General features: G+C 41.9%; 1 protein-coding gene across 3 annotated transcripts in view; it reads left to right on the top strand.

The window, feature by feature from the left end:
* The window catches only part of Kiaa0232 (KIAA0232 ortholog), a 156,225-nt gene that overhangs the window by 63,366 nt on the left and 73,222 nt on the right, over positions 1-19,637 (top strand). For all 3 annotated transcript variants that reach the window (XM_045130393.1, XM_004656115.2, XM_045130394.1), the window contains exon 2: positions 759-1,260. In XM_045130393.1, coding sequence (XP_044986328.1) covers positions 1,030-1,260 — 231 coding nt within the window. In that variant the 5' untranslated portion in view covers positions 759-1,029. The remainder of the gene's footprint in view (positions 1-758; positions 1,261-19,637) is intronic.

Below are 19,637 nucleotides of genomic sequence, written 5' to 3'. Positions count from 1 at the left end.
GAGCCATTGCCCTATCCCTAACCTTACTAAATAACTGTTTATTTCCATTATATTTAAGTATAATTAGTATTTGATCACTGTAAACATACTAGGCCATGCTCTTGATAATTAGTGTCAGTGAACACAGAAAGTACATCAATTTCTCTATTTTTCTTTCAAATGATAGTAACCTTTAAAAAGCCTACAGTGTCACTCAGTTTAAAATGTTAAAAATTCCAGGGGAAAATCATTGTCCTCACTTACCAGTGATATTTTAATAAAGAGGAACTTTGGTCTTGAGAGATGGCTTAGTGGGTAAGGCACTTGCCTGCAAAGTCTAAGGACCCAGGTTCAACTTCCCAGGACCCATAGAAGTCAGATGTATAAGGTGGCACATGCATCTAGAGTTCATTTGCAGTGGTAGAGGCCCTGAGTGCTCATTCTTTCTTTTTTTCCCTCTTCCTTTATTCTCAAATAAGTAAAAAAAAAAAAAACCAAATATTTAATAAAGAGGAAATTGTTTAACAAATTATCTTTAAAGGTGCTTGCCTGCTAAGCCTAAGGACCCAGGTTTGATTCCCCTAGCACCCATATAAACTAAATGCACAAGGTGGCACATGCGTCGAATTCATATGCCATGGCTAGAGGCCCTGGTGCACCTATTCTTTCATTCTTTCTCTCTCTCTGAAATAAATAAGATATTTTAAAATTATCTTTTAAAAGTCTGTAATTTATGTAATATGTAATGCATCCTTTTTTTCTCTTTCTCATTTTTATAGGTTCTGCTGGAGACTGACATTTGGCTTCAATGTGAAATGAAAGTTGAAAATTGCTTCTATATGTATGTTGCTGTCAGAATGTTTAGTCATTTATGATCATGTATAAAAAGGGAAGTTCTGTTCTAGAGCTCCAACTACAACACAAATAAGTGCTCATCCTCAATGTCAAGCACCTCTCCTTTCTGCTGGAGTGAAAGTCCTCTCCAGACACCAACAAAACATCAGCTACAGAAAATGCTTTGTGTTTTAAGGATGTCAACAACCTAAGTTCATGCACCCTCTCTGTACAATAGTTGTGGATGGTTTGCCATCTGAAAGCTCCTCAAGTTCTTATCCAGACCTGGTGTCTGTTTCTGACATGTCTCTGCTTCATGCATTGGGCCCAGTGCAGACCTGGCTGGGACAAGAGCTAGAGAAATGTGGCATTGATGCCATGATTTACACTCGCTATGTTCTCAGTCTTCTGCTTCATGACAGCTATGACTACGACCTGCAGGAACAGGTATTTACATGTTCTAAGCATTTTGTAAAAATTGAGAGCTGTGAGCATCGTGAGAGAGAGAGAGAGAGAGTGTGTGTGTGTGTATGTGCGCTCGTGCACACCTGTGGAGACCAGATGTTGATGTCAGGCATTTTCCTCAATTGTTCTCTTTTTTTTTTTTTTTTTTTTTTTTTTTGAGGTATTGTTCACTCTAGCCCAGGCTGACCTGGAACTTAACTTTGTAGCCCCAGACTGGCCTCCAGCTCACAATGATCCTTCTGCATCTGCCTCCTGAGTGCTGTGATTAAAGGTGTGTGTCAGCTGGGTGTAGTGGCGCATGCCTTTAATCCCAGCACTTGGGAGGCAGAGGTAGGAGGATCACTGAGTTCGAGGCCACCCTGAGACGACATAGTGAATTCCAGGTCAGCCTGGGCTAGAGTGAGACCCTACCTCAGAAAACCAAAAAAAAAAAAAGGTGTGTGTCACCAAGCCTGGCTTTTTGAAATAGAATCTCTCTAAATCTGGAGCTCTCACAATTCAGTTAGACTAGTTGCCAGTAAGTTCTAAGGGGTCCTTCAGTATCTGCTTCTTCAGTGCTAGGAATACAAGTGCACATCACTGTGTCCAGCTTTTCCATTGTTGCAGGGAATCCAAACTCAGGTCCTTATACTTACGTAGTAAGCACTTCACATCTCCCAAGCCTCTGTATGTGTAAAAAGATTATGTTCATACTCCAAATCAGGGTTAGTCATTGGTGTGCGTACTTTGTAAACTGTCAGTAATAAGATGATAAGAAGATGATTGTAAGTAGGATGTCACTGAACACTGTTTAGTACAGTTATTTTCTTCATAGGCTTTCTCCATATTACTTCCATTCTGGCACACACACACAAACTTTAGGTCTTGTCTGAACTGGTAATAGGTGATGACCTGCCACTGATGAGCAGCACTGCCCCAGAATGCTGGTCTCTACTGTTCAGTTACAGATCTTATAATCAATAGTCATGTGTCTTACACTTCCTACCATTGCAAAGTTTCAAGTTTCATACTGTTGAGTAAAGTTTCATACTGTTCATTATCTACAAGAATTCTGTTAATCACCATGTGTATGACAAATCAGTACACTTAAAGGTTTTGTAAAGCTCGTAACTTTACCAGATATCACTGTGTATCACTTTGTAAGTCTCTTTACACATTTTATCTGATGTAGGAGCTGAGCTTAACGTGAGAAATCCTATTTGGAACATGATGGCCAAGTGGCTAAGGTGATGATGAACTGCTAAAATGAGAAACCAACCATTTTATTTTTATAATTTAAAAATTTTATATTTATTTATTACAGAGAAAATATGGGCATGCCAGGGCCTCAACCCACTGGAAAGGAACTCCAGATGTGCATCTGGCTTTCATTGGTACTAGCATATTGAACCTGGGTCCTTAGGCAAGCATCTTAACCATTAAGCCATCTCTCCATCCCCATATTTTGTTTCTTTGAAAGAAACTAAACCTCAGTCTTATTCTCCAAGAAGAGTTACTATATGACCTGCCAAAGGGAAGCAGTCTTCAGCAGTGGAGGAGCTCTGCGACAGATTTCACTATTTTTAAAGACCTTTTGAAGCTCAAGAACCATGCAGTTGAGTTATATACATTAAAAAAAGCTTGGCCTGGAGAGATGGCTTAGCAGTTAAGGCACTTGCCTGTAAAGCCGAAGGACCCAGGTTCGATTCCCTAGGACCCATGTGAAGCCAGATACACAAGGTGGCGCCGGCGTCTGGAATTCATTTGCAGTGGCTGAAAAGGCCTGGCATGCCCATTTTCTCTCTCCCCCCCCCCAGTCATCTCTCCATCCCTTCCTTCCTCTCTCTCTCTCTCTCTCCCTCTCCCTCCCTCCCTTTTTCTCTCTCAAATAAATAAAATATTTTTTAAAGTCTCATGTTTTAAGTATGAGTAAATACTCATAACTGTCAGCTGCAGTGGACATACCTGCTTGTTACTAACATTGAAAGCACAATCTTTAATAGAAGAAGCTGGCTTTGCATTTCTTCTGTTTTTAAATTTTTTGTTCATTTTTATTTATTTATTTGAGAGTGACAGGGCAGATAGAGAGAGAGAATGGGCGCGCCAGGGCCTCTAGCACTGCAAATGAACTCCAGACGCGTGCACCCCTTTGTGCATCTGGCTAACGTGGGTCCTGGGGAATTGAGCCTCGAACTGGGGTCCTTAGGCTTCACAGGCAAGTGCTTAACTGCTAAGCCATCTCTCCAGTCCTGGCTTTGCATTTTTAAAGTCTCAGAGTCCTATAGGTAGGTTATAGGGTGTCCTCTGAGACTTACATTTCTCATACAGCACTTCTCAGAGCTTGCCTCTCACAGCCGGTGTTGTCATGACTTCTGGCTGGGCATTTTTCCTGCTTTCAGTTTTTTTACTTACTGCCCTGGCTGGTAGGTAACTAGGCCAAGAAAGTTTTTTTTTTTTTTTAAGGTTGGGGCTTGCTCTAGCCCAGGCTGACCTGGAATTCACTATGACATCTCAAGAAAGCCTTGACTTCACAGCGATCCTCCTACCTCTGCCTCCCAAGTACTGGGATTAAAGGCATGCACCACCATGAGTTTGTCTTTGTGAGTGGTTTCCCCCAACCCCCGAATTTTATAACTAAGAGCTGATCCATGGCTATCCTCCTGCCTCAGTATCTCAAGTGCTAGGATTATAAACATGTCATTATGCTCAGCTCAAGTATTTGTTTTTAATTTTTTTATTGCTATTTGAGAAAGAGGCAGATAGAAAATGAGCATGCCAGAGCTTCTAGCCACTGCAAATGAACTCCAGACATATGCACCACCTTGAGAATCTGGCTTTACCATGTGTAAATCAAAACTGGGTCTTTTGGCTTTGCAGACAAGTGCCTTAACTGCTGAACCATCTCCCAGTCCCTCAAGTAATGTTTTGAGGGGATTGGAAACCTCATAGTTAGCAGAAGTGTTATTTGGGGTTAGCTTTATAATTTGTGCTGTCTTTCTAGTAAATGTGAAATATGAAATACTCTTTTTTTTTTTTGAGGCAAGCCCAGCAGACTGGCTTTTTTGTTTGTTTGTTTGTTTGTTTTTTGAGGTAGGGTCTCATTCTGGTCCAGGCTGACCTGGAATTAACTCTGCAGTCTCAGGGTGGCCTTGAACTCACTGCGATCCTCCTACCTCTGCCTCCCTAGTGCTGGGATTAAAGGCGTGCGCCACCATGCCCGGCTTTTTTTTTTTTTTTAATGTGAGAAAGAACAAGAGAATTGGCATGCCAGGGCCTCTAACCACTACAGTCAAACTCCAGACACATGTGCCCTCTTGTGCGACCTTGCACACTTATGTCACTTTGTGTGTCTGGCTCATGTAGGACCTGGAGAATTGAACATGAGTCCTTAGGCTTTACAGGCAAGCGCCTTAACCACTAAGCCATCTCTGTAGCCCTAGGCTCTTTTTTAAAACTACATTTTATTTCATTTATTTGAGAGAGAGAATGGGTACACCAGGGCCTCTAGCATCTGCAAACAAACTCCCAATTCATGGATCACCTATTGCTTCTGGTGTATGAGAGTACTGGGGAATAGAACTTGGATCCTTACTCTTCACAGACAGGGTCCTTAACCACTAAGCTAGCCTGATGAAATAGACTCTTGAAGTGGAGGTAAGGTGTTATCTCTACAAATATGGAAGTGCCAAAGGTAAACCACAGGTGTATTTGTGAAGAGATTATAGTCAAGCACATTTCTGATAGACTTGGTCAAGTATTCTTGGTTTCTACATTAGCCGTAGCTGGTTGGGGATAAAGAAGAAGGGACAAAAGCTGAGGAAAGCATACTATGTCTGTAGATAACAGGAGGATTTATGGGGAAATAAAAAGGCCTTAAAATAGTTTGGTACACAGCCCAGGGAAGGTGAATTGTACAAGGCCAGTGCTGATATAAAAGGCAAATAAATAATTCCAGATTTTTAAAATAAATTTTGTTTATTTATTTGAGAGTGACAGAAGGAGGGAGAGAGAGAGAAAGAAAGAATGGGCACGCCAGGGCTTCCAGCCACTGCAAACGAACTCCAGATGCATGCGCCCCCTTGTCCCTTGTGCATCTGGCTAATGTGGGTCCTGGGGAATTGAGCCTCAAACCAGGGTCCTTAGGCTTCACAGGCAAGCACTTAACCACTAAGCCATCTCTCCAGCCCAGTTCCAGATTTTAATAACAGATGACTTAGGGTCATTACATTTTCCTGCTCTAGTAGCACTAGTAGCAGAACCTGATGTGGAACTTGAGGAAGATGTGTGCACAAGTAGAGAGCTAGGATGTAGCATCCATGAGTGCTGTCCTGCAGACGTGGGAAAAACATAGGGGTCTCCTCTTGGCCTTGCCTCTTCTCCTCTCCTCCCCCCTCCCCCTCCCCCACCTCCGCCTCTCCCTCTCCTCCCCAAGAAATGCTTCACGAAGTTGCATAGCATTCTTGCACATGGCCATGCTAATCTATGCACCATTCCGTGTTAGTATTTGTCCTGCTGAAGCGAGCACTTCTTTGGCTACTATAACAGTTCCTGCCACTAGTCACTAACTGTAGGTGAACAAGCCTCTTCCTGACCTCTGGTTCATCTGACCTCAGAGTGGCTAGTCCCTCGGGTGGGGGCCAAATGACTCCACCAATGGGCATTTCATTATTCCCTGGGCTTTGAGACAATCTGGCCCTGAAATCCAACCAACATTTTACAACCTTTGTTTCTACCACTAACCATATCAGCCGTGTTCAACCCATCACTCTTCCAGTTTGAATAACCAAATTTGAGTTAGCAGTGCACCTTCTGGTTCCTGGGTGGGTCTAGAGAACATCTGGAGATAGCATAGCTGTGCCAATAATGTTTCCCAGAGCACCCTCTCTTCCCTTTCCCTTCCTTTTCCTTCACTTCCCTCTTCTTGTTTCTTTTCATTTTCTTTTTTTGTCATGATTACTATATTCTGATAGGTGTAAATCAGAAGTTTGCTAGATACCATTTGTAGGTGATATAAAATTGCTTTTCTTTCCCATCTTCAAAGCCCAGGTTACCTTTTTTCTTTTTTCTTTTTTTTTTTTTTTTTGAGGAAGGGTCTCATGTACCACAGACTGGCCTAGAAATACTATGTTGCTGAGAATGACCTGTACTCCCATGCCCAATTTATGCTGTGGTAGGGATGGAATCCAGGGTTTCATGCATGTTAGGTGATTGTACTACCCACTGAGCACCATTCCTTGCTCCTCTCTGAAATTTGTGAGAATTCCTGATGAAAGCAATGCCTCGTTAATATAAATATATAACATATATATATCTGACTTACGTGAGTACTGGAGAATTGAACCTGTGTCCTTTGGTTTTGCAGGCAAGCATCTTAACCACTAAGCCATCTCTCCAACATGAAAGCAACAGCTTCTACTATACTTTTCTTTGTTTCTTTGTTTTCTGTGTTTCTTCAGTCATGCTAGTTCTTCACTGTAGTTGCTGGATTGAATTATCTTTGTCAGCAATGGATAACAACCTCATGAGCTGAAGTCATGTATTACATTTTAAGATTTTTTTTTTAACTTGTGAAGCAGTTTTATATGTCAGTATAGCAAGAATGGTAAGTCACACTTGAACCGGCTATTGGTTTCTAACTTAATGACCTTCTCTACATTTAGTAGTTGACATTTTACCTTGTTTTTAGTTAGTAGCTGAACTATGCACTGCTGGCTGTCTCTGCACAGGGCTTACCTTATGCTTTCTTCAAGTTAAACAGTTCTCCCTCCCATGAGATGTAAGTCAGAGCAGCTCAGGGAGCTGCTGGAAACATGGTTAGTGAGTCAGAGTTTATATCTGGCCTGATTTTGTTTTCATGTGTAACAAATATTTGTCAGGTAAATACCACAAACTATTCTAAAGGCAAACTTTAGAAAATGTAGAATTGGGCAACATTTATTTATTTTTGGTTTTTGGAGGTGGAGTTTCACTCTAGCCCAGACTGACACTATGTAGTCTCAGGATGGCCTCAAACTCATGGCGATTTTCCCACTGCCACCTTCCAAGTGCTGGAATTAAAGCATGCACCATCTATTTTTATTTTTTGAGGCAGCATCTCACTCTAGCCCAGGCTGACCTAGGACTCACTCTGTAGTCTGTGCTGGCCTCAGACTCACAGTGATCTCCCTGCCTTGGTCTTTTGAGTGCTGTGAGTATGCCTTGGCAGCTGTTTTTTTAATGCACTTACAGGTTTTATAGATGGGACAAGCTAATTTATTATCTCCATTGGCAGTTAGCTTATGTGTTTCCAGCAAGATATTTGAAGTGTTAAGCCTTGATCATATAAATCTCTTTTTTTGTCATAACATTTTTTTAGATTTTTTTTTAATTGACAATTTTCATACACGCATATAATGTGTTTTGATCACAGTCTCTTTCCCTGGCCTTCTCTTGTCTCCCCCCCCCCATACCCTTTTCACTGGACCCTCTTTTTTTTTTTTTCTTCCCAACTAGTTCTTTCATTTAAAAAAAAGGATTTATTTGAGAGAGAAATAGGCAGAGAGAGTGGGCATGCCAGGGCCTCCAGCCACTGCAAACCAACTCCAGACACATGTGCCACCTTGTGCATCTTTCTTACATGGCTACTGGGGAATTAAACCCAAGTCCCTTAACTGCTAAGCCATCTCTCCAGCCCTAGTTCTTCTATTTTGATGTCCCTTTTTTTTGTTGTTGTTCTTCATTCATGATAGAATATTGTTGATGAGTTGAATATTGTTCAAGTCTTAACACAGGTCTTATAAAGGTTACTGATGGAATGGCCTTGTCATGTCCAAATGACAATGTCCCAAATACTCCTCCACATCATCTAGCTCTTAAAATTTCTTCCATCCCCTCTTCTGCAGTGTTTTCTAAACCTTGGTAGGGGTGACATAAATATCTCATTTTATACTAAGTGCTCCTCAGTCTCTTATTCTCAGCATTTGGACTAGTTTTTAGGTTCTCCAGTAGTCATTTCCCACTGTAAAGCAAAACATCTCTGACCACGCCTGAGAGCAGCATTAATCTATGAGCATAAACATACATAAATATTTAGATGGAAATTTGATGAGCGCAGCATTCCACTTAGCCAAACAACAGTAATAGCTTCCCTCGTTATGGCCTATAACCTTCCTAGCCATAGGCTTTTGACTTAGATTTTCAGTACTAGGCATGGATTTGTTCCTGTGATGCAGATCTCAAATCCAACCAGTGCAATTGGTTACCCCCATAATATTGATACTACTATTGTACCAGTAGGCCCATCTGGCCTGGCTGATCAGTTATGTAGTTATGTAGGGTCCAGCACAGGTTAAGACTGTTGATGACTTTTCTACCCCATGTATCCTATAAATCTTATAGTGAGTTCATATTTTAGTTTAAAACATTTTATGGTGTTTCTCAAAAATGACTATCAAGGTATTTCTCCAGATTATGCCAGCAAACTTCTCCCCATCACCCATCATTGATGAGGAGGAATGTTTCAAGAAGATACATCTTTCAGCATACCATCTGACAGTCCCAAATATATTAGACTTCCTTTATAGATAGTCAAATTAAAACTACCATGATGCAGTTTCATGCTTTCAGCAAAATACATTTGTTTTCTAAAACACTATTATTTATTTGAGAGAGGAAGAGGCAGATAGAATGGGTGTGCCAGGGCCTCCAGCCACAGCAGACAAGCTCCAGATGTATGCACCACCTTACGCATATGGCTTATGTGGATAATGGAGAATCGAACCTGGATCCTTAGGCTTCATAGGCAAGTGCACTATCTGCTGAGAAACCTCTCCAGCCCAAAATAAATTCTTTATTAACCTTAGTAGGAGTCCATGGCTAATGACAGAACACCCAGGTCAGTCTGGGTTAAACAAAAGTACTAGTAAAAACAAATATAGATCTGCCACATGCTGTAACACAGCCATACTATTGTGGCCATTTACTTTCTACTCATAAAAATTTGATCCTCCTATTTACCCTGCTTTTATTGTATTCTGTAGGAGCTATTTAGGTGCAGTTGTTATGTAACATGTTCAAGGTTATTGCGCTAGTGAAGTTTGAAACATTTACTGGTATAAAAAAAATTGAATATGTCTGGGTTTAGGATTGAACTCAATGACATTGTGATCCAGGGCCTAGAATGCCTACCCCAACCTCAAACTTGCCTTCTTTATACCTTCCTTCTCAAGCTTCCTGTGAGAACTCTGCCTTTTGATGGCTTAGGGTATCGTTTGTGTGCATCCCCAGAATGAGTAGGCTTCTTATCCTGGTCATAGGCTTGTTCCTGACCTGGTCACTTGGATGAGGAAGTTTGGATGGAACCATGGCCTAAGTACTACAGAAGATGACCCACAAAGACTAGCTTGAATGATCAAAGTGCTAAGTGATCAATAGAGGGTGCTGGCTAAGTTCTATTCTAGGAACTAGTGAGCTGTCCTCTCCTGAATATTAGAATGTATTCCCTATTCTTATGACATACTATGATTTGGGGTTCAGAACACAGTCCCCCCCCTCATTTCTTAAAGTAGGGTCTTGCTCTAGCCCAGGCTGACCTGGAATTCACTCTGTACTGTCAAGGTGGCCTTGAACTCATGGTAATCCTCCTACCTCTGCCTCCTGAGTGTTGGTACTAAAGGCATGCTCCACCATGCCCGGCACAGTTTGCTAGTGGTATCTGTCTGCTTCCTGTTCTTTTTCCACCTCTAGAGTTTTACCTTATTGGGCCTCGTTTTTTTCATGATGGCCCCCTGTCTGTGTACTGCCTTAGGGCATTTGTGGGTTGTTAAGACATTTTCAAATCTCAGGACTCTCAGAACTACATTAACTGTTCCAGGTATGGAGCAATTCTTAATACTTTGTAGTTCTTTTCCTGAAAAATACTTTGATTTATTTTCAAGGAGAGAGAAAGAAAAAATATGAATGAATGTATATGGCCTCCTGCCACTGCAAGTGAATTCCTGATGGATGTGCTACTTTTTTTGGGGGGGGGAATTCAGGGTAGGGTCTCACTCTAGTTCAAGCTGACCTGGAATTCACTATGTAATCTCAGGTGGCCTTGAACCCACAGCGATCTGATCCTCCTACCACTGCCTCCCTAGTGCTGGGATTAAAGGCGTGTGCCACCATGCTACTTTGTGCATCTGGCTTTTCGTAGGTACTGAGAACTAAACCCTGGTTGGCTGGCCTTGAAAGTAACTGTCTTTAACTGTTGAGCCATCTCTTTAGCCCCCTTTCTGTAAATTTTTATTGAGATAAACTTTAGTAAATGCATACAGAACAATGTGCAGTTTGGTAAATTTTCATGAACATCAAATCCACATAACTACTGTTAAATAAAGAATAGAACATTCCCAACATCCCAGAAGTCCCCTTGTGTTATACTCAATGTCAGAAGTCCTCAGTCCCACCCTTTTTTTTCTCCCAGGAGCCAGCCTGTGTGTCTAGCTTTTTCTGTCTGTCCCAAGAAGCCATTGCAGCCCTGGTGATTTCTTTGGTCTTTTTTAATTCTTATTATTTTAGGAAGCAAGAGAGGCCTCAGCCACTGTAGTTGAACTCCAGGTACTTGTGTCAGTTACTGAGCATATGTGATATTGCACTTGCCTCACCCTTTTGTGTCTGGCTTAGGTGGTATCTGGAGAGTCGAACATGGGTCCTTAGGCTTTGCAGGCAGGCACCTTAACAGCTAAGCCATCGCTCCAGTCCTGGGTTGTTACTTTTTTTTTTTTTTTCTTAGTTTTGTATTCAGCAAATACAGGCAGTTTGGTACCATTATTAGGCTCATCCATGGCCTACCCCCTCCCAACTGGCCCCTCCTTGTTGAGGTATATGGGTTGTGCATTGTAGGGTTAACCCACAGTTATTGGTATGATACATATCTCTGCATATCCTGACCCAACATGTGGCTCTGACATTCTTTCCGCCCCCTCTTCCACAAAATTTCCCTGAGCCATGTTGGGTTCATTTTTGGTCTGCTTCAGTGCTGAGGTGTTGGGGGCCTCTGAGGCTCTGGCTTTCTGATTTGGTAGGAATTGATTTTTCCTGCATTGGTCTCCTTCCCCCTTGTGCTGGTATCCGGTTCATCAGGAAAACAGCAACCTTGCTTCTTTCACCAGTTTTCCTTAGTTTCAACCGGGGCCCTTTTGAGGTATGATGCGGTGGCTCTCTCCTTAGAATCTATGTTTACCTGAAAAAGAAAAGCAGATTCTCCAACGGAGAGTAAGTTAGCACCAGGACAAATGAGATAACCCTTACTTTTTTTTATAGAGAGTTTGATAGACGTAGGCCCTCTTGTAGCCCATGATTGATGGTAGATTGATATTGGAGAGAGGGCTTATGTTTGGATACGGTTCTGACTTGTTTCCCAGCTCCAGCTATGGGTCTCGTACCACTGAGGGGATCAGTTAGCCAAATCAAGAGCAGTTGGTTCCCCCTCATGGCTGTGTGCCACTAGTGCACTTGTGTGGGCATCACAATAGTTTATTTGCTGCTAAGTAGGTTCAACCATGAGTTGCTTGGACAGATATTGGTCATTTCCCCCAGTCACCCATGTAGCAACTTCTGGCACTGACTCTCTCATGGCTTCCAGCCATGCCGTTCCATTTTATGTGTCAGCCGCATATGGTGTCTTCAGCATTAGGGTCTTACCACTAACCTATGGTGGGTCATCAAGTACTCTGACAGAAATCTGTCATTCTTCTAGGAAACCTTGTAGGTTTCTCTGATCAAAAGCTCATTGTGGATGATAGCCCCATGCTGGTACTGGGAGTTACAGGTCAGTGCCCACTAAGAAAATGAGGAAGAATATAACTAATATACAAGAGTTAGGGAGGAAGAGAGAGAGAGGGGGGAGAGGGAGAAGGAGGGAGAGAAGATGTAGAAGGTTTAGGTTAGATTGATCCTACCCTCTCCAGTGTCTTGTGGTCCAGGTGTTTCCTGTAAGGGCCTAGTGAAGGTTCAGCCATTTGGTCTGCCTTTTAGGAAGTAGAATTATATGGTACCATTGCCATTTGGGTCTAGATTAGTGTTTCCCACCCCTTCGATGCCCCATCCATCCTAGTGTCTAGTCCATGAGATGCTTGCTAGGTATGTAAGGTATCTTGAGTAGATTCAGGTTAGGTGCTGTAGATGAGTGAGTCTATGTGACGATTTTTTTTTTTCTGTGATTGGCTAAGTTTGCTGAGAATGATGTGTTCCAGGTTCAACCATTTTTCCTCAGATTTCTTTGTGTCATTTTTTCTTACTGCTGTGTAGAATTCCATTGTATAGATATACCACATCTTAGTTATCCATTCTTCTAGTGATGGACATCTGGATTGATTCCAGCTCTTAGCTATTACAAATTGAGCCGCTACAAACATGGTTGAGCAAATCTCTCTGGCCTGTGAGTGTGACGGGTTCATTGAGGTGACTAATCTGCTCTGAGTTTAGCTTTGATAGATGGTATGCGTCCAGGAATTTATCCATCTCCTCCACATTATCCAGTTTTGTGGAGTACAGGTTTTTGAAATAAGTCCCGATGATTCTCCCAATTTCACTTATGTCTGTTGTGATCTCTCCTTTTTCATTTTGAAATTTATTTGAAGCTTCTCCTTTTTTTGCTTGATCAAATTGGCCAGGGGTTTGTCAGTCTTGTTTATTTTTTCAAAGAACCAGCTCTTTGTTTTGTCAATTGTCTTAACTGTTTCCTTGGTTTTCAATTCATCAATTTCTGCTCTAATTTTAATTATTTCTTTCCTTCTGGAGCTCTTTGGGTTGGATTTTTCTTGTTTTTCCAATGCCTTTAGGTTGATCGTTAGGTTATGATTTGTGATCTTTCTGTGTTTTTTATGAAGGCATTGAGTGCTATGAATTTTCCCCTGAGGACCACCTTCATTGTGTCCCATAAGTTTTGGTATGATGTGTTCTCATTGTCATTCAATTCCAGGAATTTTGCAATTTCCTTTTTTATTTCATCCACTATCCATTTATTGTTTAAGAGTGTGCTGTTCAGTTTCCAGGTGCCGTTGGGATTCTTGGTGGGTCTTTTGTTGTTTATTTCTAGCAATATAGCATTGTGATCTGATATCCTGCAGACACTGGAGAGGGTAGGATTATGTCAATTTTCTAAAAATGTGGAGGCAGTCTTTGTGACCCAGTATATGATCTATTTTAGAGAATGTTCCATGGGCTTCTGAGAAGAATGTGTAGTCTGTGGGTTTGGGATGGAAAGTTCTGTAGATGTCCGTTAGGTCTAAGTGCTCTATGGTTTTGTTGAGCTCTCTTACTTCCCTGTTGAGTTTCTGTCTATTACTGATAATGGTGTACTGAAGTCCCCAGCTATGATGGTATTGGTGGTTATTTCTGTTTTATTGTCAAGTAGGTTTTGTTTTATGAACTGTGGTGCCCCTGTCTTTGGTGCATACAAATTTATGATTGTAATATCCTCTTGATGGGTCATTTCCTTGATGAGTAGGAAATAGCCTTCACTGTCTTTTTTGATTATATTTGTTTGAAGTCTATTTTATCCGATATTAATATAGCAATGCCTGTTTGTTTCTTATTCCCATTTGCTTGGAATATTGTCTTACACCCCTTTACCCTGAGGAGGTGTCTGTCTTTAGTGGTAAGGTGGGTTTCTTGAAGGCAACAGATTGAGGGGGTTAGTTTTTTGATCCATCCTGTCAGCTTGTGTCTCTTGATGGGTGAATTAAGGCCATTAATATTTAAGGTAATGACTGTGAGAATTGATTTGATCCCTGCCATATTGTGATGGTATATGTGGGTTGGTGTTTTCATGGGCTTTGAAGTTTTTTGTGCCTACTCTGAGTTTGGTTATTGTGATCTGCTTCTTGTAGGCATTTGAGCTTGATTATTTGTTTCTTCTCTGTGGAGAATTTCTTGAAATACTCTCTGTAGGTTGGTTTTGTGTTCATATAATTGTAAAACTGAGTTTTGTCATGGAAAGTTTTTCTTTCACCATCTATTAATGAGGGATACTTTTGCTGGGTAGAGTAGTTTGGGTTGGAAGCCATAGGTTCTTAGACTTTGGAATGTTTCTTTCTAGGCCCTTCTAGCTTTCAGGGTTTCCATTGCGAAATCTGAAGTAATTCTGATGGGGTTACCATTGAAAGTGGTGTGTTGTTTTTCCCTAGCTGCTTTTAGGATTTTCTCTTTGGTGTCAATGTTTAGAGTCTTAATGATAATGTGTCTTAGAGAGTGTTGCAGTCAGGTTCGCATTGCTGGTAGAAATCACCTAACCAAGAGCAGCTTCTGGGAAAAAGAGTTTTATTTTGGCTTACAGGCTCGAGGGGAGCTCCACGATGGCAGGGGAAAACGATGGCATGAGCAGAGGGTGGACATCATCCCCTGGTCAACATAAGGTAGACAACAGCAACAGGAGGGTGTGCCAGACACTGGCAAGGGGAAACTGGCTTTAATACCCATAAGCCGGCCCCCAACAATACACTCCCTCCAGGAGGCATTAATTCCCAAATCTCCATCTGGGAATGTAGCATTCAGAACACCTATGTTTTTGGGGGACACCTGAATCAAACCACCACAGAGAGTTTCTCCTTTGGTCCAGCCTGTTTGGAGTTCTGTTGGCTTCTTGTATTTTGATGGGCCTTTCTTTTAAGAGACTGGAGAAGTTTTCTTCAATTATTTTGTTAAATAAGTTCTCCATGCCTTTGTTCTGAAATTCTTGTCCTTCTGGTATTCCAGTGATTCTGATATTAGGATGTTTAAGTGTATCCCACAATTCCCTCATGTTCTGTGCACTGGAACTTTTTAAAATTTAATTTTTTTATCTTTTCACAATTTTTATTAACATTTTCCATGATTATAAAATATTAACCATGGTAATACCCTCCTCCCCCCCACTTTTTCCCCTTTGAAATTCCATTCTCCATCATATTACCTCCCCATCTCAATCATTCTTTTTACATATATATAATACCATCATATTAATTACCCTCCTCCCTTCCTTTCTCTGCCCTTTATATCTCCTTTTTAACTTACTTGCCTCTGCTACTATGTATTTTCCTTCTCACGCAGAAGCCCAATCATCTGTAGCTAGGATCCACATATGAGGGAGAACATGTGGTGCTTAGCTTTCTGGGCCTAGGGTACCTCACTTAGTATAATCCTTTCCAGATCCATCCAATTCTGAAAATTTCATGACTTCATTTTTCTTTACTGCTGGGTAGAACTACATTTTATAAATGTGTTCACAGGAACTTTTGAACTTACTGAAATTTTTGAACTCTCGAACTGTTTCTTCCATCCCCTCTTCCAGATCAGAGTTTCTATCCTCCCCTTTACTGACTCTATTCTTGAGAGCCTCTAGAGAGTTTTGGACTTGTTCAGTTAAGTTTGCATTTTCTACTGCTTTTCTATGTATCATTTCCATCCCTCTGTCAAGCTCCCGTTTCACATCATTTTCTGATTTTCTTGATGATTCTTGAAATTCATCCTTGCATTTCTTTATGTCTTCATTTAGTGTGGCCAGCTGATTTTTAAGGTCCTCTTTCTTTTCACTCTCCCTCACATCTATTAACTCTCTTTGAACTCCTTCTAGTTCTTATCCATTTGTTCTAGTTTAGTGATGGTAGCATCCACACGATTATCAGTTCTTTGTTGATTTCCTGCTAGTTCTACCAGAAGGTTGGTCAGGGTTGCATTGCTCATAGCTTCAATTTGACGTACTGATTCTAATAACTCTTGTATGTTTTGGTTATATGTATTCATTGGAGGACTGGGTGATCTAACTGGATTTTCTTGCATTTGATTTTTCATGTTATTTCTTTTGTGCTGTGCTTTGCCCATGATAATGTATCAGCACGTAGGTGGGTGGATCAGCCTGGGCTCTAGCACAATGGGAATCTGAGGCAGCCTGGGGCATTTGCCAAGCAGCCTGGTCTTTGGCTCCCACTTTCAAAGCCACCTATCTACTTAGCCTGACAGGGGCACCTAAGTTGCTTGAATTCTCAAGCAGTAATGCTCCAAAGCTGCCTGTGTTGGAGCTTGGAGGGGGACTGAGGTACCCAGCACTGAAGCAGCCCAAACTCTGGCTGGGAACACTGGGACCCGGAAACAGTCTGCGCTCCCCCTCCATGGGACAATGGCGGATGGTCGGCCCAGCAGACAGGTAGGGGATGGCACCTGAGTTGGTGCAAGCAAGAGACACAGTCTGGGCTTGTGTGGCAGTTGTTGTGGGACTGGGCTCGCTGATCATGCAGCAGCAGGAACAGTAATGTGGGTGAGTGTGCAGAGTAGTTTAAGCTTCCACATGCAGAGATCCATTGGCATGCGATTGGCGTGAGGTTGGCGCGCGATCAGAGTGCAGCGGCTATTTGGTGGGAGGGGTGGGCTACCCGCCCGTGAGGGGATCTGTGATTCCCTGTTTTCCCCCCTCTGTGCCCTCCCATTGACAAGAAGACCCAGAAACCCCTTAATGTCTTGCCTTTCTTTCCCCGTGATTTCCAGTGCAGCTAGGCAGTGGCCATCTTGGCTGGAAGTAGGGTTTTTACTTTTTAAAAAGTATTTTATGGGCTGGAGAGATAGCTTAGTGGTTAGGCGTTTGCCTGCAAAGCCAAAACATCCTGGTTTGATTCTCCAGGACCCACATAATCCTGATACACAAAGGGGCACATGCATCTGGTGCTCATTTTCCTTGGCTGGAGGCCCTGGCGTGCCCCTTCTTTCTTTTTCTCTGCCTTTCTCTGTCTCAAATAAATAAATAAAGTATGTTTTTAAAAAGGAAAAGAATTTTATTCATTTATTTGTAAGCAGATACACAGAGAAAGAGAGGGAGAAGAAGAAGAATGTGCATACCAGGGCGTCTGGCCACTACAGCCAAATTCCATATGTATGTGCCACTTTCTACATCTGGCTTTACATGGGTAGTAGGGTATCAAACCTGCGTCATTAGGCTCTGCAAGCAAGTGCTTTAACTGGTGAGCCATTTCTTCAATCTTCGAAATGAACTCCATATGCATATGTCCCTTTGTGTATCTGGCTTACATGGGAACTGGGAAATTGAACCCAGGCCATCAGGCTTTGCAAGGAAGTGCCTTTAACCGCTGAGCCATCTCTCCAGCCCCTGATCAGTTACTTTTTTTATACAGCATGATTGGTTTTGTTTGTTTTATCCTTAATCTTTCCCTGACCCACAGTATATGAGAAGACTTGTCATAGACTTGCATAACATACACAAGGCTCTGAGTTCAATCCCCAGCACCACATAAACCAGGCATGGTGCTACATACTACTAATCCAGCACTCAGGAAGTGGAGGCAGGAGGATCAGTAATTCAAGGTCATCCTTAGCTGTGTAGTGAGCTTGAAGCCAGACCAATCTATATGAGACCCTGTCTCAGTAAAGCAGAACAAACAAAAATAATAAAGCCTTGAGGGGCTGGAAAGATGGCTTAGCGGTTAAGGCATTTGCCTGCAAGGCTAAAGGACCCAGATTCAATTCCCCAGGACTCACGTTAGCCAGATGCACAAGGGGTCTCATGCATCTGGAGTTTGTTTGCAGTGGCTGGAGGCTCTGGTGGGCCCATTATTTTCCTCTCTCTGTCAAATAAATAAGTAAATACTAAAATATTTTTAAATTATAAAACCTTAAGCCAGGCGTGGTGGTGCACGCCTTTAATCCCTGCACTCTGGAGGCAGAGGTAGGACTATTGCCATGAGTTTGAGGCCACTCTGAGAATACAGAGTAAATTCCAGGTCAGCCTGGGCTAGAGTGAGACCCTACCTTAAAAAACCAGAAAAAAACATAAATAAATAAAACCTTGAGTTTATCATCCCAAATAACTATCAGACTTGTGGCCTTCTCTTTGTTCTCCACTTTTGAGATCCCTTCTACCTTTATATAGTTAAGAACATGTGCTATGGAGTCCCAAGACCTTAATTTTGACTTAACTTGGCTGAGTGAGCACCTCTGCCTGTCTCTTCATTTCTAAGATGCATATTCGTATTCGTGCCTGCTAGCACCATTGATGGTAAAAGTTCAGTCTTTTTTTTTTTTTTTAAGGTAGGGTCTAACTCTAGCTCAGACTGACCTGGAATTCACTATGTAGTCTTAGGGTGGCCTCAAATTCACGGTGATCCTCCTACTTCTGCCTCCCAAGTGCTGGGATTAAAGGCATATGCCACCATGCTCAGTTTAAGGTTCAGTCTTTATTGAGCTGTTGTTGGTTTCAGGCATCATTCTAGGTACTTCCTAATTATGTTGCTAGAGCAGTACCAGATGCAGTAAACACCCATTGCCTCTACTGTGATCATTGCCACTCATGGAGAACTTTCATTTCACAAGCAAATAGTCGTTTCCCTTCTCTAAACAGATGAGTGACACTTGTCTTTCCAACATTTTCTAGGACAATCTTTTTTTAAATATTTTATTTTTATTTATTTGACAGAGAGAAAGAAGTAGAGAGAGGTGTGCTAGGGCCACCAGCTACTTCAAATGATGTCCAGATGCATGCACCACCTTGTGTATCTGGCTAATGTGGATCCTAGGGAATTGAACCTCGGTCCTTGGCTTTGAAGGCAAACACCTTAACCACTAAACCATCCCTCCAGCCCACAGGGCAATCTTAATATGAAATATTTGACCTTGCCGGATATTTTGATTATGGATTTAGGAAATAGAACCAGATGCACACACACACACACAGGCACGTATAGATAAAATAAACTTGGATTTGTTCCCCAAAAAGCTTGATGTTGGGCCTAGGAAATGTTCTCGTGCATTTAAAAGAGAGATGTTTCGTACAAAAGAAATGGTGTGTGTGTGTGTGTGTGTGTGTGTGTGTGTGTGTGTGTGTGTGAGAGAGAGAGAGAGAGAGAGAGAGAGAGAGAGAGAGAGAGGGAGAGAGGGAGAGAGATGAGTATTGTTCCATAGTAAATCATCCCCAAACTCAGTAAGTTGAAAAACCCGCTATTAACTTGACAGTTTCTCAGCTGGGAATTAGGATAGGACAGGGCTTGGTAGACAATTCTTTGCTTTGTGTGGCTCTGTGCAAGGTTACTTCATTAGCACATTTCTCACATTATCAGGGATGCTGGAAGGCTGGCCTCAGTGGATTGTGAACACAAACCCTAGCACAATATCAATTATATCAATTATATACCTTCAAGTAAGCTTGGGGCCTATACAACCTAGTCACACAATAGCATACTCAGGGTATTGTTAGCTGAAGAGGATTTGGGACAATCACTCTACTTCGTGAAACATCTACCACTTTACCGAGTCGTGAGGTTTGACATTTTAGACCACCAAGGACAAAGAGGTGGCTAGGCTGGTCTTCCAAAGTGGGGAGTGGGGAAAGAGAGAGAAAACACAAACAGACCTAGCTCATAGACTTGACACTGCTGCCT

This window comes from Jaculus jaculus, chromosome 11 (assembly GCF_020740685.1).
Source record: "Jaculus jaculus isolate mJacJac1 chromosome 11, mJacJac1.mat.Y.cur, whole genome shotgun sequence".
Taxonomy (NCBI): Eukaryota; Metazoa; Chordata; class Mammalia; order Rodentia; family Dipodidae; genus Jaculus; species Jaculus jaculus.
The sequence above is the reverse complement of the archived record's forward strand: the minus strand, read 5'-3'. Positions and strand labels throughout refer to the sequence as shown.